Source organism: Cyphellophora attinorum (assembly GCF_001299255.1).
Source record: "Cyphellophora attinorum strain CBS 131958 chromosome Unknown Contig4, whole genome shotgun sequence".
In the NCBI taxonomy this organism is placed as follows: Eukaryota; Fungi; Ascomycota; class Eurotiomycetes; order Chaetothyriales; family Cyphellophoraceae; genus Cyphellophora; species Cyphellophora attinorum.
In genome coordinates, this window is record NW_017253232.1 from 1303358 (window position 1) to 1321364 (window position 18007).

The 18007-nt window shown below is 53.8% G+C and overlaps 5 protein-coding genes across 5 annotated transcripts; 1 reads left to right on the forward strand and 4 right to left on the reverse strand.

The window, feature by feature from the left end:
- Positions 1–287: 287 nt before the first annotated feature.
- Positions 288–2222, reverse strand: AB675_6612 (putative acyl-CoA dehydrogenase AidB; the record flags this gene model as incomplete). The annotated part of the gene is made up of 1 exon (XM_018146916.1): positions 288–2222. The coding sequence occupies one exon, from the start codon at positions 2220–2222 to the stop codon at positions 288–290; it is 1935 nt and encodes a 644-aa protein (XP_018003742.1).
- A 643-nt stretch (positions 2223–2865) lies between these two features.
- On the forward strand, positions 2866–4252 carry AB675_6613 (uncharacterized protein; the record flags this gene model as incomplete). The annotated part of the gene is made up of 2 exons (XM_018146917.1): positions 2866–3830; positions 3880–4252. 2 exons carry the CDS (start codon positions 2866–2868, stop codon positions 4250–4252), a joined length of 1338 nt encoding a protein of 445 aa, XP_018004068.1.
- A 3208-nt stretch (positions 4253–7460) lies between these two features.
- On the reverse strand, positions 7461–8444 carry AB675_6615 (uncharacterized protein; the record flags this gene model as incomplete). The annotated part of the gene is made up of 1 exon (XM_018146918.1): positions 7461–8444. One exon carries the CDS (start codon positions 8442–8444, stop codon positions 7461–7463), a length of 984 nt encoding a protein of 327 aa, XP_018003937.1.
- Positions 8445–12908: 4464 nt separating this feature from the next.
- Positions 12909–15052, reverse strand: AB675_6616 (Succinate--hydroxymethylglutarate CoA-transferase; the record flags this gene model as incomplete). The annotated part of the gene is made up of 5 exons (XM_018146919.1): positions 12909–13353; positions 13640–13722; positions 13778–13897; positions 13945–14536; positions 14589–15052. 5 exons carry the CDS (start codon positions 15050–15052, stop codon positions 12909–12911), a joined length of 1704 nt encoding a protein of 567 aa, XP_018004006.1.
- Positions 15053–16336: 1284 nt separating this feature from the next.
- AB675_6617 (uncharacterized protein) lies at positions 16337–17551 on the reverse strand (the record flags this gene model as incomplete). The annotated part of the gene is made up of 4 exons (XM_018146920.1): positions 16337–16509; positions 16586–17034; positions 17087–17295; positions 17351–17551. 4 exons carry the CDS (start codon positions 17549–17551, stop codon positions 16337–16339), a joined length of 1032 nt encoding a protein of 343 aa, XP_018003806.1.
- Between the last annotated feature and the right edge of the window lie 456 nt (positions 17552–18007).

An 18007-nucleotide genomic window follows, 5' to 3' on the forward strand; every position in this document is an offset into this window, starting at 1 on the left:
AAGGTGTCAGGCAAATCTGGGCTTCGCATGAGTGATGTAATCAACCAGCAACGAGCACCGCGACTATTGGATGCCTCAGCACTCAGCTACACGAGCCACAATTAGTTTCCCAACCAACGGACACGGAATACTTGGAAGGGCCGTTCAGGGGTAGAGTACATGTCTTCGACAGATCTAATCACACTGTGCCTGGAGCCAGTCGAACAGTGATGCGAGACCTCTGCCAGTCGCCGTTGCGACCAGGTCTCATCTTCTCACACAAGGCCTGCTCAACCGGGAGCCACAATTCACAGTCTCGCCTTCATACTGACGTTTGGACGGTATCCCAAGGCTGCGTCGACTGGTAGATCGCATTCCCACACGATCCTGCAATCCCAATTCCGACACTCTGCCTCCAGGGACGAGATCTTGTCTGGTCCTTTTTGGGATCTTGCAGCCGCGATGACATCCGGCAAGACCCATTCGCCATAGCCACCCTGACCTTCTAAGACCCATCTCCTGGCACACTCAGCGGCAATCGCTTCGTGGTCTCTCTGTGCGTCATGGCACAGCAACACTGAGCTGACAAGCCACCCGAAGGAGAACATGATTTCTCTGCCATCTGCTAGGAGAGGTCCGACATTGTTCTTACCCGCAGCGAGCCGAGCGCGAAGTACGGACCAAGCAGCCTCCACGCCTGATTTCAACTCTTCGCTCTGTATGCGCTGAAAGCTGGCACGAAACCATACGTCAACGACTTCCAGATGGTCTTTATTGCAAAGATGCCTGACAACTTCGCTCGCAAGAACATTTGTAGTGCCCTCCCAAGTCATGTTTGCTGCCGTGTCTCGGTACAGACGGCTGATGTTGAACTCGGGATCGTCTGGGTCATCCAGGTAACCCACTCCACCCATTGCTTCTTGGCATTCCTGGAGCCCCTGGCATCCGATCTTGCAGATGATTGCCTTCGAAGTTGCTGTCAATGCTCGAAGCAGGACCTCGGTATGTTTGCCAGGCCCAGGTAGTTGAGTGGTGCTCGATGTCTCCGGTGGATGACCGTTGTCTGCAAACGAGAGCAATGCTGTGGTAAAGAAGCCTAGTTGCATGCACGCACGATGCTTCAGCTCTAGATTCGCCAGAAGTCGCAGGTGCATCGGAAACGTGGCAAGCGGCTGATCGAGTGTGCTTCGAACCTTGGCGAAGGCCTTCGCGATCGCCAGACCTCGACGCCAGCATGATAGAGCCACAAAGAAATTATGGGTCCGTGTAACATTCAACAGCAGTGCAATTGTCGCTATGCCTCGCTCTGGCTTGCCGATCAGATGTGCTCGCATGTCTCGAAGTTCTAGCTCGGCTGTGGGAAGCTCTTTCGTTCCCATTTTCTTTTTCATCCTGTGAATGCGCACGCCATTCGAGACCAGGGTCCCATCAGGTTGCGTGATTCGGGTGGGCGCGATGAACAAGGACAGCTGTGCGGCGGGCTCTGTACGAGCTAGTATGAGGGCAATATCACAATCGGTGGCGCTTGAGAACCACTTGAAGCCAGAGAGAAGATAGTCTCCTTGCCCAAGAACAATCTCGGGATCTTCAGACCGCGCTTCTGCGAACGGCGAATGCGTGGCATATGTTTCCGAGTTTTGTACGTCAGATCCGCCAGGCCTTTCAGTCATCCATTGAGCCGACACCCATGGATCTGTCCGAGATATCAGTCGCTGGTAGACTGCGTGTAAGAAATGCTTTGGAGGCAAGTCCTTGAGCAACTTCGAAACCAAACGCGACGCGCCGCTGCTCATGCTGACGGGGCACGATCTGACGGCACTGGAGGCGGAGAAGATGTAGTTGAAAGAGTGCTGTACCAGACGCCGATGGGAGCCAAATTCTGCCTCGTAGCCGCGTGCGACCACGCCATTCTTTGAGCCCCAGACTCCAAGCTGCTTCCAGCCTTCGCTTGTAACTAGTTTGTCGACGGCATAGCGTCTTCCCCAAGCGTCGTATTGCTTCACATAAGGCTCCTGCTTCTCAGCATTTGCGATCCAGTCATTTACACGAGGTGACACAGCTTCTTCACCAAATCGGATGAGTTGGGGGACGACTTCATCGCGTATATGTGGCGGAAGATACCAAGCTATGATGCGCTGGAAGACATTATCCGATGTCACGGGATTCTCAAGTGGTGAAGCGTTAAGTGTGTAGCCAGTGTCGACAGTTGAGTGGTTCTTGCGCTCTTGCGTCCAGCTGGCCATCCTTGGCCGCTTCAATCTCATTCGGGCATGTCGAGGCAACATGCTCTGTCACACCGCGCCGAACGATGTGGAAATTGTAGACCTTATGGGAGACCACCTCGACTCGGCCAAAGCCCGCCTGGCCAGCCGAGGGATTCCAGGCGAGGGGAAGGACGACACGGAGTTGAATGCTTGCCTGAGAGTTTCTGGGGATTACTTACGTCAGTCTCTAGGGCTGTCTGGGGGCTCGGTCCTCGAGTCTCAAGCCTATGAGCTTGTCTTCCATCACGTCGCTTGCACGATCTCTTCGTCCCAACTGTCGTCCTTGCCCTCATCTCCGTGGGCTAGACTAGAAGCTTGCGCTCGCGAAAGCGTGGTTCAAACGTTGTGGGTATCGAGCAATCCAAGGACGATCAGACCCTGCAGTCCTGCAGTGTTGTCCACGCGTCGCGCGTCGGGCCCGGGGCCAGCTCTGCGACCCGAACAGCAAATCACAATGCTGGCGATTAGAGTTTCGATAGTATACAACAGGTAGTACTTGCATCACGACGACCATGATCGATTGCCGCAGCGTGGGAAAGGTTGCAGTACTTAAGGACGTGGGATTGCGACCAGTATGGGCTGCCTTCACCTCAGTCATCGAACAAGTCCTATTTCGTGAGTCATGGCACCACTCAACATTCTCATCGTCGGCTGTGGAATAGCTGGTTCAACTTTGGCCAGCTTCCTACTCCTCTCAGAAGGCATGCCAGCACATGAGACACCAAAAATTACTATACTGGAACGCGCTCCTGGCATGCGATCCCAAGGTCAGAACATCGATGTCAGAGGTGCTGGCATTACTATCATCCGCAAGCTTGGCCTCGAAGGTGCAGTTCGCGCCTCAACTACTGGTGAGGTTGGCGTCCAATGGGTCGATGATAAGGGCGCGATCTGGGCATCGATCGGAGCTGATCGCACCGGCAAGCTATCGACACCAACAGCAGATATTGAGATCCTGAGAGGAAGGCTGGCCGAGTTATGCTGGCTCAGGAGCAAAGACATAAGCGAATCAGTCCAAGCTCAAGGTGGGAAAGGTATTGACTTCATCTTCGGCGACTGCCTAGACCATATCCAGCAAGACAATGATCAAGTGCATGTACGATTCGCGAAGTCACGACGAGAGATGCGTTACGACCTGGTCGTTGGAGCGGACGGTCTTCAGAGTCAGGTACGACGACTGGTGTGGGGTGCTTCTGGTGAAGAGGACCGCGTCAAGAAACTCGGTGCTTATGGCGCTTTCTTTAGTATCCCTCGAATCGCCTCTGACACAGTTCATCGACAATGGTTTCATGCTTCCGGACGAAGGAACATCATGCTCAGACCGGACCAACAGAATAAGAGGACCACAGCTTTCATGTTCGTTGTCAATGAAGAAGACACGAGACTGCAAGAAGTTGCCAAGAAGGGCCGGGAAGGTCTCGAATCACAGAAGGACATCATGCAAGAGTACTTCAGCGACGCTGGCTGGCAGTCAGACAGGGTTTTGTCAGAGATGAGAAAGACTCCTGACTTCTACTACGACATGATCGCACAAGTCAAATTGGACCACTACAACAAAGGTCGGGTCGTCTTATTGGGCGATGCTGGGTAAGTCTCGGCATCAAAACTCATCTGTACACCGTGCTGACATTGGTAGCTATTGTGCAAGCCCGTTCAGTGGTATGGGTACGACTCTCGCGATGGATGGTGCCTACAATCTTGCCGGCGCTCTATCACGCCATCCAGATCGCCCAGACCAGGCCTTTGAGGAATACGAGACCGAGATGCGTCCAGTCGTCACGCGAGCGCAGAAGCTCTTCCCCGGCATGCCTCGAATATTCGCGCCGGAGACCGCTTGGGGCGTGTGGGTGTTGAATCTTATTGTGTACCTGATTCAGCTGTCTGGACTTCCGAAAATTCTCTTTAAGTATCTCGGCCCACCAGCGAATACCGTGCCTGTGAAGGATTACGGGTTCAAGACTCTCCCGGAGTGGTCACCGGAGCAATCGGAAAAGTCGACAAAGTCTTGAAGCCTGTCACTCATCCGTTTAAGACCTGGTCTCCACCGGGTCCGAGCCGGCGTCTTCCTTTCCACCTTCGACCGCTGCCCCTTTATTGTACTCGACATCAAAGCCCTTCAGCTCCTTTAAAGCTGCCCGACAAAGCGGCTCGTACGTGTTGATACCGCCGATATAAGTCAACATCTGGACCTTTTTGCCGGCGATATTGGACGCATTCCACCAGCTATTCGTCAATGGGAACAGCGTATTCTTGGTCATGTCGTCAATCATATCAACCCACTGCTGCTGCGCCACGGGCTGAGGGTTGATGCTGCGGATGTTTTGCGTCTCGAGGGAGGAGATCAGGTCGGTGACCATGTCGGCTTGGGCTTCGATTATTGTCGGTCCGTTGCTGAGAGCCGTTGGTGCTGTGCTGATGTCAGTACAAGTTCAAATTGGAGGGCGAAGCGAGCAACACGGGGCGCGACGGTGCATTCGACGTGTGCGGAGACCATGTGGATCAGAAGTCAGGGAGTGCTTCATGACAGAAGTGCTCGGTGAATGAGCCTGGCGACGAAGCCAGAGCAGACGTAATAGACACAATCATATGGGAAAGTGCGGGTGCGCAGAGGATTTCAGGCCGCGAACACATACCGTGAGGCGAGTATATCATGAATGCATTTGGAAAGCCAGCCATTGTCATGCCGAGATAGCTCTGAATTCCCTCTTCGGCCCAAACTTTCTTGATATCGGTGCCGTCGATGTTTTTGAAGCCCATGTTCGTTACACTGCCCAAGTTAGCCTCACGTAATCACGTGGAAGTCTTTCACTTACCTTCCAGAAAAAGAGTCAAACCCCGTTGCCAAAATCAGCATGTCAAACTCCAGTTCCTCCCCGTCTTCGTACACTAGCCCCTCCTCCGTGAACTTCGCAATCTTCTTCTCGTTCATATTGACCACATCCACATTGTCCTGATCCACTACCTCGTAGTAGTCCTGCTCCAGCGGATTACGCTTCGTCCCCATATGATACGGCATATCCTTCAGCTCGGGCGCCATCAGATCCCGCTTCTTGCCTGGCCTCATCCGTTCGCGAATTTTGCGCGACCAGAACTCATACATGATCTTGTTTGTTTCTTTGTTGGTCACAGTGTCTGTGAAGCAAGTGAGGAATTGAAATCCGCCGCGTGTCCAGGCGTCTTGCATGCGAGCCTCCTGCTGCTCGGGCGTGTATTCTGATGCAGGTTTAGATGCTGGGATGGCTGGGAAGCCCGCGTAGCTGCTGCGGCCGGCCTTGATCAAGGCATCGTAGTAGGCGTGAAAGCCACGATTTTCCAGCTCGGACAGTGGTCGCTGGTGCATGGGAATGCAATACGACGGGCGGCGCATGAATATCGTGAGTTGGTCGGCATCCTTGCCTACCTCCTGGGTGATCTGCACGGCAGTGGCGCCCGCCCCAATGAGACCTACCTTTTTGCCTTTCGTGCTGAGCTTCTCGTCCCAGAACCCGCTGTGGTGAATCTCACCTTTATAGTTCTCGAGGCCCTCGAAGTGGGGGTAGTGACGGCGATGTAGGAGGCCAGTACAGAGTAGAAGGTACTTGCCGCTTGCTGAGATGCCTGACTCAGTCTTGACGTGCCATCGAGCTTCGGTGGCGTTCCACGAGCAGTCTGTAACATGGGCGTTAAAGAGCGTGTCCTTCCTGAGGTCGAGAATGTTGTCGAGGTGCTGCATGTACTGCCGGAGCTCGCTGTGGCCGGGAAAGCGCTCACTGAAGGACCATGTTGTGTATGCTTCAGGAATGTTGAGCTGGTAATATGGCCATTCCGAGTCAACTCTAGCGCCAGGATAACCTGTTTCGCCGGAATTGGTCAGCCTGAACCAGAAGCTTGAGACATTGCGAGAGACCAAAGCTGGGGACGTGGAAGTTGAGGGCCAGCCGATCATGAATAAGCAGTCGCTGGTGATTGAAGAATGGCTGTGTGAGTAGACACCTTGTGCAACAGGACAAGGAGGCAGTCTAGGGGCCATCTGAGACGACTGTCTCTAACGTCCGAGACTTGTCCAGCCCAGACAACGGTTCAGGCTCACGAAAAGGGGATAACATACGGTTGTGATGCCAGACGCCCCCAAAGTCGTGGCTGCTTTCGAGGATGATTGCCTTGAGACCGAGCTTGCGGGTCCTGTAGAGGCTGAGATCCCGGAGAAGCCGCCGCCGATGATCAAACAGTCGACCTCGAGGTTGGTTGGAGATGTCTGGCCAAGGCTACCCATGATGGCCTGGACAATGGATCTCTGTCGATGGTGCAGTCCAGCGATGTGTTGGCACGTCTAAAGGTCTTGTAACACCTAGGGAAGCACTGTGCAAGAAATGACTGAGCTCTACGGAGAACTTCGATCTGATCTATCGTACAACTAGTGTCCTCGCGGGTCAGACGCTCCTATGCATGGGCTGAGTGACGACTAGATGTACTTTGTGCACATGTATCCGGTCCCTCGGGTGTACAGTTGTCGAACGAGATACGTCAATGTCTCCTCGGTGCCAGCCGAATAGCAAGGACACTTTGGTGCACGCTGCCTGGTTGTAGCTCGGGTCACCTTACCTAGCAGAGGGGAAATTGGTTTGCCGAGGTAAGGTACAGTATAGATCACTAAAGCCATTGGTGAACTGGTTCGTCCTACCTTTGCGTACTCAACAAGCTGTAAGCACCCTCTGCTTTCAGTCTTACAATCGCCGCGGCGGACTGGCTGCTTGCATCTCCTTCGTCGACGTGATAGTCTCCAGCCACTTCAGAGTCCTCCGGGGCTGAGACTGACCAGTCTCGCTTCCACTTGACTCTGTGAGCCATACCAGATGATGTCGACTTCAATAGAAGTCGCTATGCTTACAGCCATTGCAGCAGCGTTAGCATTGTCACGGTCGGTAGGTAAATACCTAGGTAGTAGGATGGTAGGTGAGATCGACGCAGTCGCAGTCCTAAGCGAGCTCAGAAAGTCACGTGATTGCAATGACGTAGCACCTGGCAGTGGGTACTTCGTTCCTCAGAATCTCGACGACTCTAACATGCTGAAGTGCTCTTCGCCTTTGCGACGGTGTGTAATGATAAAGTGTTCACCACAAAGCTTCTCACATCATGATTGTCCCAAATACACCCGCATATTCACGCAGGTCACCTTGAGCGATTCCACGTTCGCTTCTCTGAGTTCAGCTTTTCCGACCGCATCATCATCCTTCATCATCAGTGCAGCCCATAAGCCTTTCGGAGCTTGGGTGAAGCGAATGCAGCCTTCAGGCTATCGTAGAGACTTGAAGGTGAAACGCCCGGAAATTCTTTGTTGTCCCACGGCAGGGGCAGCAAAGTGCCCTGACGCCCCTGTATAAGCTTGTGGCTAGCGGAAAGCTCTGCATCAATGTCGCCACTCTGCTTCGCAGCTTCTTCTTCGACCTGCGCCGCTTCGACATCAAGATACTCTACCTGATATTCCTTGCCTGTCACTGCCGCGATGGTGTTGAATAGCGTCGCGTATGTTGGTGAGCTTTCCGAGAATCGGTAGGTCCTCCTTCCTCCATCTTTCAAAGGGTCCAGCAGCGTCTGCACCGTGTACGCTGCGGCATCTGTTGCGTTGATCAAACTCTGCTTTCCCTCTGGTGTTCCATAAATTCGGGCTCGCGCAGCTCGATTGTCGAAACCAAAGTGTGACGTTACTGCCCACTCGGTCAACCGACCAACGAGCACGTACGTCCATCCCAACTCAGGCAGATCTTTTCCACGTTCCTCCAGGTGACGTCGAGTCTTAACTTTCTCGACGTAGTATCGCTGAGTCCAGTTCTGGCCGACAAGAAGATCTGCCCCATATTCGCTGGGGTAGATGTGACGGGCACCTGCTGCAATGGCAGAGTCGATCAGCAAAGGTTGCAGATGCAGACCATGGTTGCCGAGAAAGCTCATGATGCAATCAAAACCCTTGAAGGGCTCTGGGCTCTCAAATCCTGTGCCGCTAACGACCTCTATTCCGGCCTGCTTCAGCTGGTTCAGTAGGGGCGTTTTGGTCGCGTTGTCGCGGCTCAGATCAAGGTAGACTCCAATTCGACTGAAAGACTGCCTTGATTTGATCAACTCCCGAAGCACGAATTGGCCGAAGCTGTACTCGCCAGTCGCTCCGACCAGCAGGACTGCTTGTAAGGACCTCGATCCTGTACTTCTTGGTGTTGTTTCCGTCATGGTCTGGGTGTAAGGTGTTTCACTTCCACAAGAGAAAGAGTACGGAGCTCAGTTCAATTCGCATCTCACAGTCCACTGATGTAGGCGTCGACATATATACCACCACCTTCGACCGTCTACTGGGAGCATCTTCCACCGAAAGTCTCGTGAAACGCGGCTCTAATGACACGACTAATATTATATAGCTAAATTGGTAATCGAACTCCACGCCCTGCCACGAATGCTCAACTTTCAAGTCGCTTATTGGTCTATTTGGAAGTTCCGCAACGCATCACCGTTCGTTGCGAATTCGAAGGCTGACACATCCAACTGTGTCGGTCGATCATCACGCTGCAATCGTCATGCTGCATAGTTCATGGCTCGTATGTTATACGACCGCATACCTCGACAACCGATAGCAGCTGGATCGGGAAAGATCGCTACCCGATTAGGATGCCAGGCTGTTCGGGCATAAACTGAGCGCTCTCAGCACCTGGCCGTTGCATCTCAATTGGGGCTCAGGGCGAGCTCTGAGGGCCGAAACTGTTCTACCTATTGAGCCAGGAAGTTTGGCAGGAGCCTCACTTGAGCATCAAGTCCCAGAATGAATCTGGCATTGATTTGCTTGCCGGGGAGGTCGCTGTAGGAAATGTCCGGCGTGTGCATTAGCGCACGTGTCTTAGCCGAACAGCTTGGCTTTGCTTTGCTTGGATGCCTGATTTAGCTCGGACCGAGTTTGGGTTTGTCATCGCGCACCTCGGCATACATACATTCGATGCTTTCTGTATATACTCTGCCATTGCTCGGCCTCCCCGTGCCCTATCGGCGTCCCTGTGCCCTCTCGGCGATAGCAGTACAATGACACAATGACACTGACGTCTGGGAGAACGTGTCTTCCTGGTCAGCGGTGCTCTCCGTACGATGTTACTCGGCGATGGTAGCATGATGGTCCCAACGCCTGAGGACACTCCTCCTGAACAGCGTCAACGGAATCGCAGGCCGAAAGCTTGTCGCACGTGCCGAGCAAGAAAGGTACGCTGCGATTACCAGCATCCTTGCGGCACATGCATACGGCGCCATCCAGAACTTTGCAGCTACGAAAGGGCAGCGGTCATCGTCCAGAAGGAACCGACCGCGGTCGTTCAATCTCCAAGCGGCCCGAGGACGCTCGCAGGCTCTCAAGCTGTTCGGCCAAGGAATGAGCGTTTGGTGCATAGCCAAATTTCGTACAGCGACCTCCCTGGCAGGCAGATTGATGATAGATTGATTTCGCGATTTGACGCTCAGGTGAGGCTCCTCCCAAACTTCCTGGCTCGATCTGATCAGCCTGAAAGCCCGGCCTGACCTGGAATTTAGCCTCAACGACGTAGTGCTGCAAACGCTCACTTTACTCCCCGACAGACTGGCTCTCCCTCTTCGCATAGTCCGACACCTGTGCCACAGACCCGACCGAAGACGACCATACGCAATATCAACGATCCAGCTGATGTCTCGCCCGATGACCTGCTTATCATTCTCGACCACATCTCCGCTGGCGCAAATGCGACTTGCGAGACAGACGCTGTGACCGGCCAGGGGACGTTTGTTGGCAGCCACGCTCACGCCACTGTCTTCCGCGCGCTTCTGTCGCGCCTTCCTGAGGAAGCACTTCCTCGTGCAACGTCCGTCGAAGCGATCTTCGGCCTGACCAACCGTTCAATTTCGCAACCTTTTGTGTCGCTTTGGAACACTACAGCTCGTGTCACAGTTGGCGACATCCTGCACTCCTTGCCATCACCCGAAAATTGTCTGCGCTACTATCGCTCCTTCCAGCATTCATGCCATCCATTCTTCCCGGTGATCACTGATATCGGAGCTTTCGAGTGTAAGTCTATCCGCTTTTGGTGAGCCTCACCCATCAGTCGACCAGGAGACAGTTTCGCCCCAGCATCAGAGACAAATTTTTCGATGTTGTCTCGCATCGCCTTCATAGTCCTCTGTGAGGTACTTCATGTTTCTCTGGGCGATCTTTGAAGTTCCTCTGGCGGCTACTTGACGATTGTCTCGCGTCGACTTCAATTCCCACTCCTGTATCTCTTGAAAATCCCTCAAATTCCTGGTTCAGGCTGACCAATACTGGCAGGTACGACTCTTTGCGCAGTGCTCGAGCGCCTCGTTGCAGAAGCCGATGGACCGTCTTCGTCTCCAACACAGCTGGGGCTTGCAGCTCACCTGCCGCGCGCGGAGCTGGTGAGATACGCCTTGCTATTTGCAGTTCTCGCTTCGGGCTGCCAAAGCTGCCTTGTCGCTGGCGACGATTACGAGCTTGCGTTGTACACCCGCGTGTTCGTGGCATGCTCTTTCGATTGCCTGGGCCTCGCCAATCTGTACGTCAGCCCGTCCTCGGAGACGATCCAGGTTCTCTTGATCCTTGCCAGTGTCAATTGCAATGATGGCAATCCGGGCGTCGCAATGAGCATGCTCGGTATGGCTGTCCAGCAAGCACAGGGTCTCGGTATACACACAAGATGCGAATGCGCCTGCGACGTAGCCAGTTGCGAGTGTCTGGAAACTTTGCAGCCTCTCTGGAGGGCTGTCCTCATACTGGATAGTAGACTATCCATGATTTTCGACCGAGCCCCGATAACTTCTCCTCCTGGCAGGCTCGACCACCTTGAATCCGTCGTCCGTGCCAAACATCTGGAGTTCTGGGACGTGTTGTTCAACCTGCACTGCCTACAAATCCATTGGCAGTCGCTTGCAGGCCATGACACTAATGCTTCGACCCGGGAGGACGTCATGGACTCATACTTACAGCATACCACTCAGCTACGACGCCTTGCACACAGCAACACGTCAGCGATATATCGTCCGAGCTCCGTGCTAGCGATACTCGAGCAACTGGTGTTTACCGTGCATCTGGACTTCTTCGAGGGCACGCTGCACCTCCAAGCTGCAACAACTACTACGTGTTCGCCCGAGCAGCGCCTGCGCCACTTTCACGACATGGTCTCGAAGTTCAGCTCGGTTATCAGAGCCTATCTCAAGCTTCGACAGCTTTCACCAGTCGCAGTGCTGGCGTGGGAGATCATTCGCGCTTTTAAAGCGTCCGCGATTCTACTCGCCTCATTTGAGGTCATTCTAGGTGTCAATCTGTCCGGGTGTTTACTCCAACAGCTGGCAGAACTGTTCAAGTCTGCGAACTCAAGCTTTCGAACGTGGAGAGATGATCCGGTGCCGTCTTCTTGTCTTGCGAGTCTGGAGACGCTGGATCGTTTACTCCAATTACGATACAGCGTGCCTGATGCAGTGAATACAGGATCAGCATGAGACTCATCACGACGTGCCTCGAAATGGTCAAAATTTCTACGGTGCCCTCCCTGGCTAAGATTTCTCGAATGAATCTTCTGTGGTGTTGAACGCTCAAGTGAGGCTCATCTCAAAACCATCGTCTTGATCAGCGAGAGTTTCTTGAGCCTTCAGCGCCCGCCTGGTCCTAAAAATTGACAGTGGGTAGCATACAGCTCCTGGTGAAGAAAACCGCCCATGACTTGTGTCCACAGGCTGGCAATCCGGGAGGTCTTCATGCCACTTTAACGTCACTCTTGAAACTTTCGACTACTGCCTACGCATAAAAGCAGAGCTCTGCACAGATAAGCAACGAATGCAATTGGAATACTGTATTCAGCTGAGAGCTTCGAGGAAATCCCGTCATCCGGTCTTGCGCAGACTTCTCCCTAAGCCGGTTGACGTCGCCAGTAGTCATGGCAGGTACGGGGCGGGCGAGGCACCTGCAGCTCGTGGCGATATCGTCGGGGAGCATCCATGAGAAGGGGCGATTACGGTATGCTCCTGCCGCGATTGCCTGTGGTCAGGCAGACGGGTACGGAAGGCGCTAGCGGGACATGCGCTTGTCATCCGGTCTCGGGTAAGGCCCAGGCCAGACCGGACGACTGTGCAAGGGAAGCGGCGAAGCGCCTTCCTGTGTCTTTGTGCAGTTCTCAACGAGCTCCATAAGATCGTCAATCTTTGTGCTTCTGGTGCCATCGTCCGCATTAAAGTTCGATGAGGCAGACGATAGTGCGCGAGAGCTATGTCTCCCTGTGTTGCAAGTATATTGACCTACGAAGACTCAAAGGTTGACAGCCGTGGCACGTCAGCGACTGACGTGGGCGTGAGAATCGTGGATCAATGACGTGCTGAGCTATTATATTGATACAGCGTCTCATGCAGAGCCCAATAGATACCTGGGTATCTGCAAGTCTGCGTGAACTGGAATCGATGAGTTCTATTAGACGCCGGATGACGAAGGGGCATTAAATGAGGCCGGACGACTAACAATATGAGATTAGACTGGGGCTAAGTGACCTCAAACGAGACAGGTCGATTTGTGTCCTCTGTTGTGATGTTGACCGTCAGGTGCAAAACTTCTCACACCTTCTCAGGTTGATCTTCCAGGACCATTAATGGCCAGTTACTTGCGTCCGAGACCACTTGCCGCATCAATTAAAGCCATTTCGCCTCATCTGATCCTGGCATACACGAACCGTCCACGAAATCGAACACAATTTCTCCTCCCTCGCCTTTAGACTCCACGGTAACAATCCGCCTCCAGTCAAGATACGTCGCCTCTTCATCCGCCACACCCCATCGAATCTTGCCTCTCGTCCATCTAGCTCTGTCCCAGAGCTGACCAGGCCCACCACCGTTGGATTTCTGGGTCGTCCCCAATATCATTGGAGCCATCTCGATGAACCCAGTATCGTGTCTTGGCCGAAAGTCCGGGTGCAAAGCTCGCAGGGAGGCCTGGGTCTGCTTGTCGTGGAGTCCAACGTCCTGAAGGAGCCAATTGTTGGATGTGTTGAGCGCGATGTCGATGTTGTAGGAGCCGCCTTCGGAGGCTCTGCGGTGGAGAGCTTGCATTATTGCGATTGCTCCGGTGAGACCGGTTCTGGGACGCGTATAGTTAGCTCTCTCCACGCAAGTGGTGACTGAAAGTACTGGGCATTTTTTCTACAGCGCCGTCCCTGGCCAGGAAGTTGACGAGATATCTCTTTTCCGCACTGGCGTTCAAGTGAGGCTCATCTCAAGCCCATCGACTCGTTCAGTGCAACAGAGCAAGGGCCTTAGCGCCCTCCCTGGCCGAAAAATCCATGATGAGCAGCATTTATAGCACAAGCATGGAAGATGGCCAACTTAGGCAAAACGCCCAGTACTTAGACAACTTGCAAACTTACTGGGAGTCCGAATTCGGAAACAGCGGCATGACGGGCTCCTCAAGACCCAGGAATTTGCCTTGCTCCCAAGACGCACCCGTGACCTAGAAGTCTGTTAGGTGCAAGGATATCAGGAAGAAGTAGCTTTGTAGAACTCACACAATCGCTGATCGGCTGATATCCAGCCCGACCGCTCCACTCGCCTTTCCAGCCATAACAGTTCTCTCTGCAGTAAACGACGCCCTTTCCACGTCGCGAGCCAGTTCGTGGACCCAGCTCCTGCCGAAGCCCAGTCTCTCCGCAACACCGGGCCTGTAACTACTCACGACCACGTCGGCGTCTTTGATGAGCTCATCCAGCTGGAGCCTTCCCTGGGGAGTCTTGAGATTGATATCAACGTCTCGTTTTCCAAGTTGACCGTCAGCAACGAATAGGATCGCCTCCGGCTGGGTGTTCGTAGATACGCGGAGGACTTCGGCACCCATCATCGCTAACACACGTGTTACCGTAGGGCCAGCGATTACTTTGGTCAGGTCGAGGACCCTGATGCCCGCCAGGGGACGATAACTGGCTTCTTGGCTATAGTTCTTTGGCCAAGGGGTGGGCGGCAGCTGCTCCTGGACTTTGTAGATCTTGTACAGCGGCTCTTCGATGTTCAAGCGGCCGTGCAACGTGGCCGCATACTCATCGATGGTGCGGCAGGTTCCGCCTGGCATCAGATATCGGTCGTTGGCCTCGACCTCGAGAGACAAGCTGTCTCGCTTGGCCACTTCGGCGGCGTAGATGGCTTTGATGGCTGGGAGGTGCTCGTTACCCTGAAGGTCGGGGCGATGTTGGGGCAGGTCCAGCATTTGCAAGGTTGGTGTTGCGTTGAGGCTTCCGTGGAGGTGGAAGTAGCGGTTGTCCTTGGTCTTGAACCTGGAAGACTGGTTAGTAATGTGTTCTTTCGAGTATCCCAGTCGCATCATACATGTTGGACACCACATTTCTGTATGTCTCACGGTTATGTCCCGTGTCAAGATGAATGGCTCTCGGTACCACCTTGCTCTCGACGAAGGGTTTCCCGTCAACCTGGAACAGGAACACTGAGCATAGCATCAGTGTTGCCGAGTACACGTCCACTACAATCTTCTTGGGCTCCGGAATACCGTACCGTTCCCGGCTGATGGCGTTGGCGAAGAGTCCAATGCATGCCCATAGGGCAGAAGCGGACTCGGTCATCTTCAGTGGCGTTGGCAGAAACGAGGCAGCGTCTTCCGGCGTGAAGATTACAGCCGATGCATGATTCGTCGCGGCTGCTGGCATCTCCAGATCTGCGTTATTGATCAAGGCAAGCAGGATCTCCTTCGCGGCTGATGCGATTGACGGACGCGAATCCTTGGGTGAATTCGACTTGATGGCGCCATCACTCGTGGAGTTTGAACGTTGATCCATCTCTGTCAAAACGTGGTGAAAGTGAGCGTCAGTCTTGGGATCAGTGAACTGTTCTATAATACCTCTGCAGTGGATGGAAGTTCACAGAGCTCTCGAACAGTGCTGTCCGATGAGATTTAGCCGATTCATGCGTCTTTGTATCAGACTGTCGTCTTGTACCCTCTGCGGCCCAACATGAGATGAGCACGTCGGTTGGCCTCTCATCGTGTCACGTTTCGATCCAGAGACCTCGGTACTTGCTGAATGAGCAGCAATAGATGTTTGCTAGATACCCCGAAAGGCTAATTGATATCCTGAGTCATGCAGGTATGTGCTTGTCGGCCCTCGATACGCCTACATATTCCTGTTCTGGTAGAAACGGCGTCGCCTGCAGGCTTTCACCGCCTGACGCTAGGGAAACGCCCAGGTCGTCACTGCTGTTGGGACCTGCGTCGCTCCTTCGAATGTCAGCAAATCGATACAGGTTCGGGCTGTCCCACAGCGTTGACATGTTGCGGAGTCTCGAGGTGATGTAGCAAGCTGGGGGCTCCAAGAATCAAGACTTGACCGAATCCAGGGGGCTTGCAAAGTCTCCAACTCCGAGCAAGCTGGATTGGCGACACGAATCCACTCGAACTTCGGTCCGAGAAGAGAAGGCCACGGTGGAACTCTGATCTGTCCCGGAATATTTGATTTGTGCTCGGCAGCCAGCACGATGCAGAGGTGCCGCTGAGCGTGAAACAGCTGCCTGCTCGACGCCTAGTCAGCGATCAAGCTTGCTTTAAAATGGCTCACGCCTGCGCCATTACGATGGCATTGGATCCACTACGCGTATGGTATGGCCTCTACCACGGTTCGGGACCAGCTACATGCAATACGTGCCAGCCAACGCAACGTCGACAGAATGTCTGTGAGCGTCGTACCCGCAGATATCTGGATCTGAGACCTGACCGACTGACGATGATGGTATGGGGGAACCCTCGCGTGGTCGACTTGATCGCAACGGCGTCTCAGCATTCCCCGAGCATTGTCACACAAGTATTGCGCCTGTCGGCCAGAGCGGAGGCTGTAGCGTAAGCCTACAGTACATTTTGAAGTGCGCCATCTTAGAATTCCATAGATACACTGGGCAACGATTGTATGCATTGAGATCTAGCCTCTACACTTGACGCTTGAGTTCTTTAGCGCATTAATCCAATCCTTGCTAGAAAGTAGCAAGCTGGCACGTCTCGAAGAAAATACTTCTCGCAGAACCGTGGCTCTTTTCGTTGAAGCGAGTGAACATGACTCCAAACGGGTCTTCTGCTACCCTGGAAGGACTAGATCCGGCTTCATCCAGTCTTCGCTGCGTTCTTCAGCCCATAGATCCCGCTTGTAGCGTCCAATGGCTCCTTGATCGAAGATACTTCGCTTCCAGGATGTCAAAGCATTGAAGTTTGCCTCGCCGGCAGCCAATCCTCCAGAAGCGAGTAATAAGCCTTCTTAGCAGAGTCAGCCAGCGTGAGCGTCGTTCCTGACCACGGTTTTGCCACAGTCTGCACTCTGGTGTCGCACCACTCGTGGGCGGGCCCCATTCCCAGGATTTGCAGGTGGTGGTGCCGCCGCCCTCCCTTTGAATCCAAGCACACATGCGGAGACAGTCGTCCGCCGTCTTTGGACCCGGACCGGGTTGATTCAAGCCTCCAGCTGAGGTGCGCGTCCATCTGTCGTTGACATCTGTGAACGCTGTGGTTCCGGCAAAGCTCTGATCCTTGCTACACGATATCAACCAAGACATGCTGTTTCCAGCTCTGAAAGCGCCCAACCTCTGTTGGACATTCACCCAGGCTCCATCGTATCTCCCGTCTGTTCCGCATAAGCTCAGATCGACGCCCAATACATTGGACTGGAAGTAAATAGCGTCGTTCACTCTGCCCCTGTTGGGCACTGCAGAGTCGAGAAGACGCGCGCCGCGCACTTGGTCTTGGGTGTTTGACCCCGCCGCACCGTCAACTGGGGGTGGACTATCATGTGTCAGTGATGCGGCACACCCAGCGAGACCCTTCAATGACTTACTTTTCAGCCTGATAGGATACAGAACCTACACATCTACCGAGGGACGGCTCAGCGTTACTGGGAGTCTGGGCAGTCGCGACCCAGACCACCCCAACACAGCTGGTGCTGGAGGTTGCTGGCGGCGTGTAATCTCCACAAGATTGGATGCAGGACTCGAATGGTATGACCGACGAGGCAATGCCGTTGACGGTAGTGGTCCCGAAGGGTAACTAAACGCTGTGTAAGCATCCACTCTGTAAGGTTGAGTCAACAGTTCAGACTTACCGTAGCGGTAGCGGCAGTATTGACTGCACGTTCATTGCAAAGAATGGCGAAGATTTTGTTGGGCCTGCTATCGAAAGCCACTTTCCTGCCGTGGTAGCTTCCAGCATTTATCGGGGTGGGCTGCGCGATAGAGCTCAGCGAACCGCCAGTAAATTTGACGTTGTCGCCCCTGCATAGGATGTTTGCAGATTGAGAGGGCATTACCGTTATCGTAGAGCGGAAGTTGGGCGCCCATCGATTGGCGAATGCGAGCGACGCATCCAGGTCGAACGTGGTTGTTGTGATTGTTGTGGCCGTAGTGGGCTCCGCGGTCGTAGTAGGCGCTATAGTTGTAGTAGTGGGCGCTATGGTCGTAGTAGTAGGCTCTGCGGTTGTAGTTGGCACTATAGTCGTAGTAGTGGGCGCTATAGTCGTAATAGTAGGCTCTGCGGTTGTAGTTGGCACTACAGTTGTAGCAGTAGACGCTATGGTCGTAGTAGTAGGCGCTATAGTCATAGTAGTGAGCGCTATGGTCGTGGTAGGCTCTGCTGTAGTCGAACTCGCCACGAGAGCCGACGAGCTGCTGCTCCCTGAAGAGACTGCGGAAGCTATTGGAGCCAGTGGAGCAGCGACAGAGACTTCGGTGCAGCTTCCTTGGCCATCATCACTGACCACGAC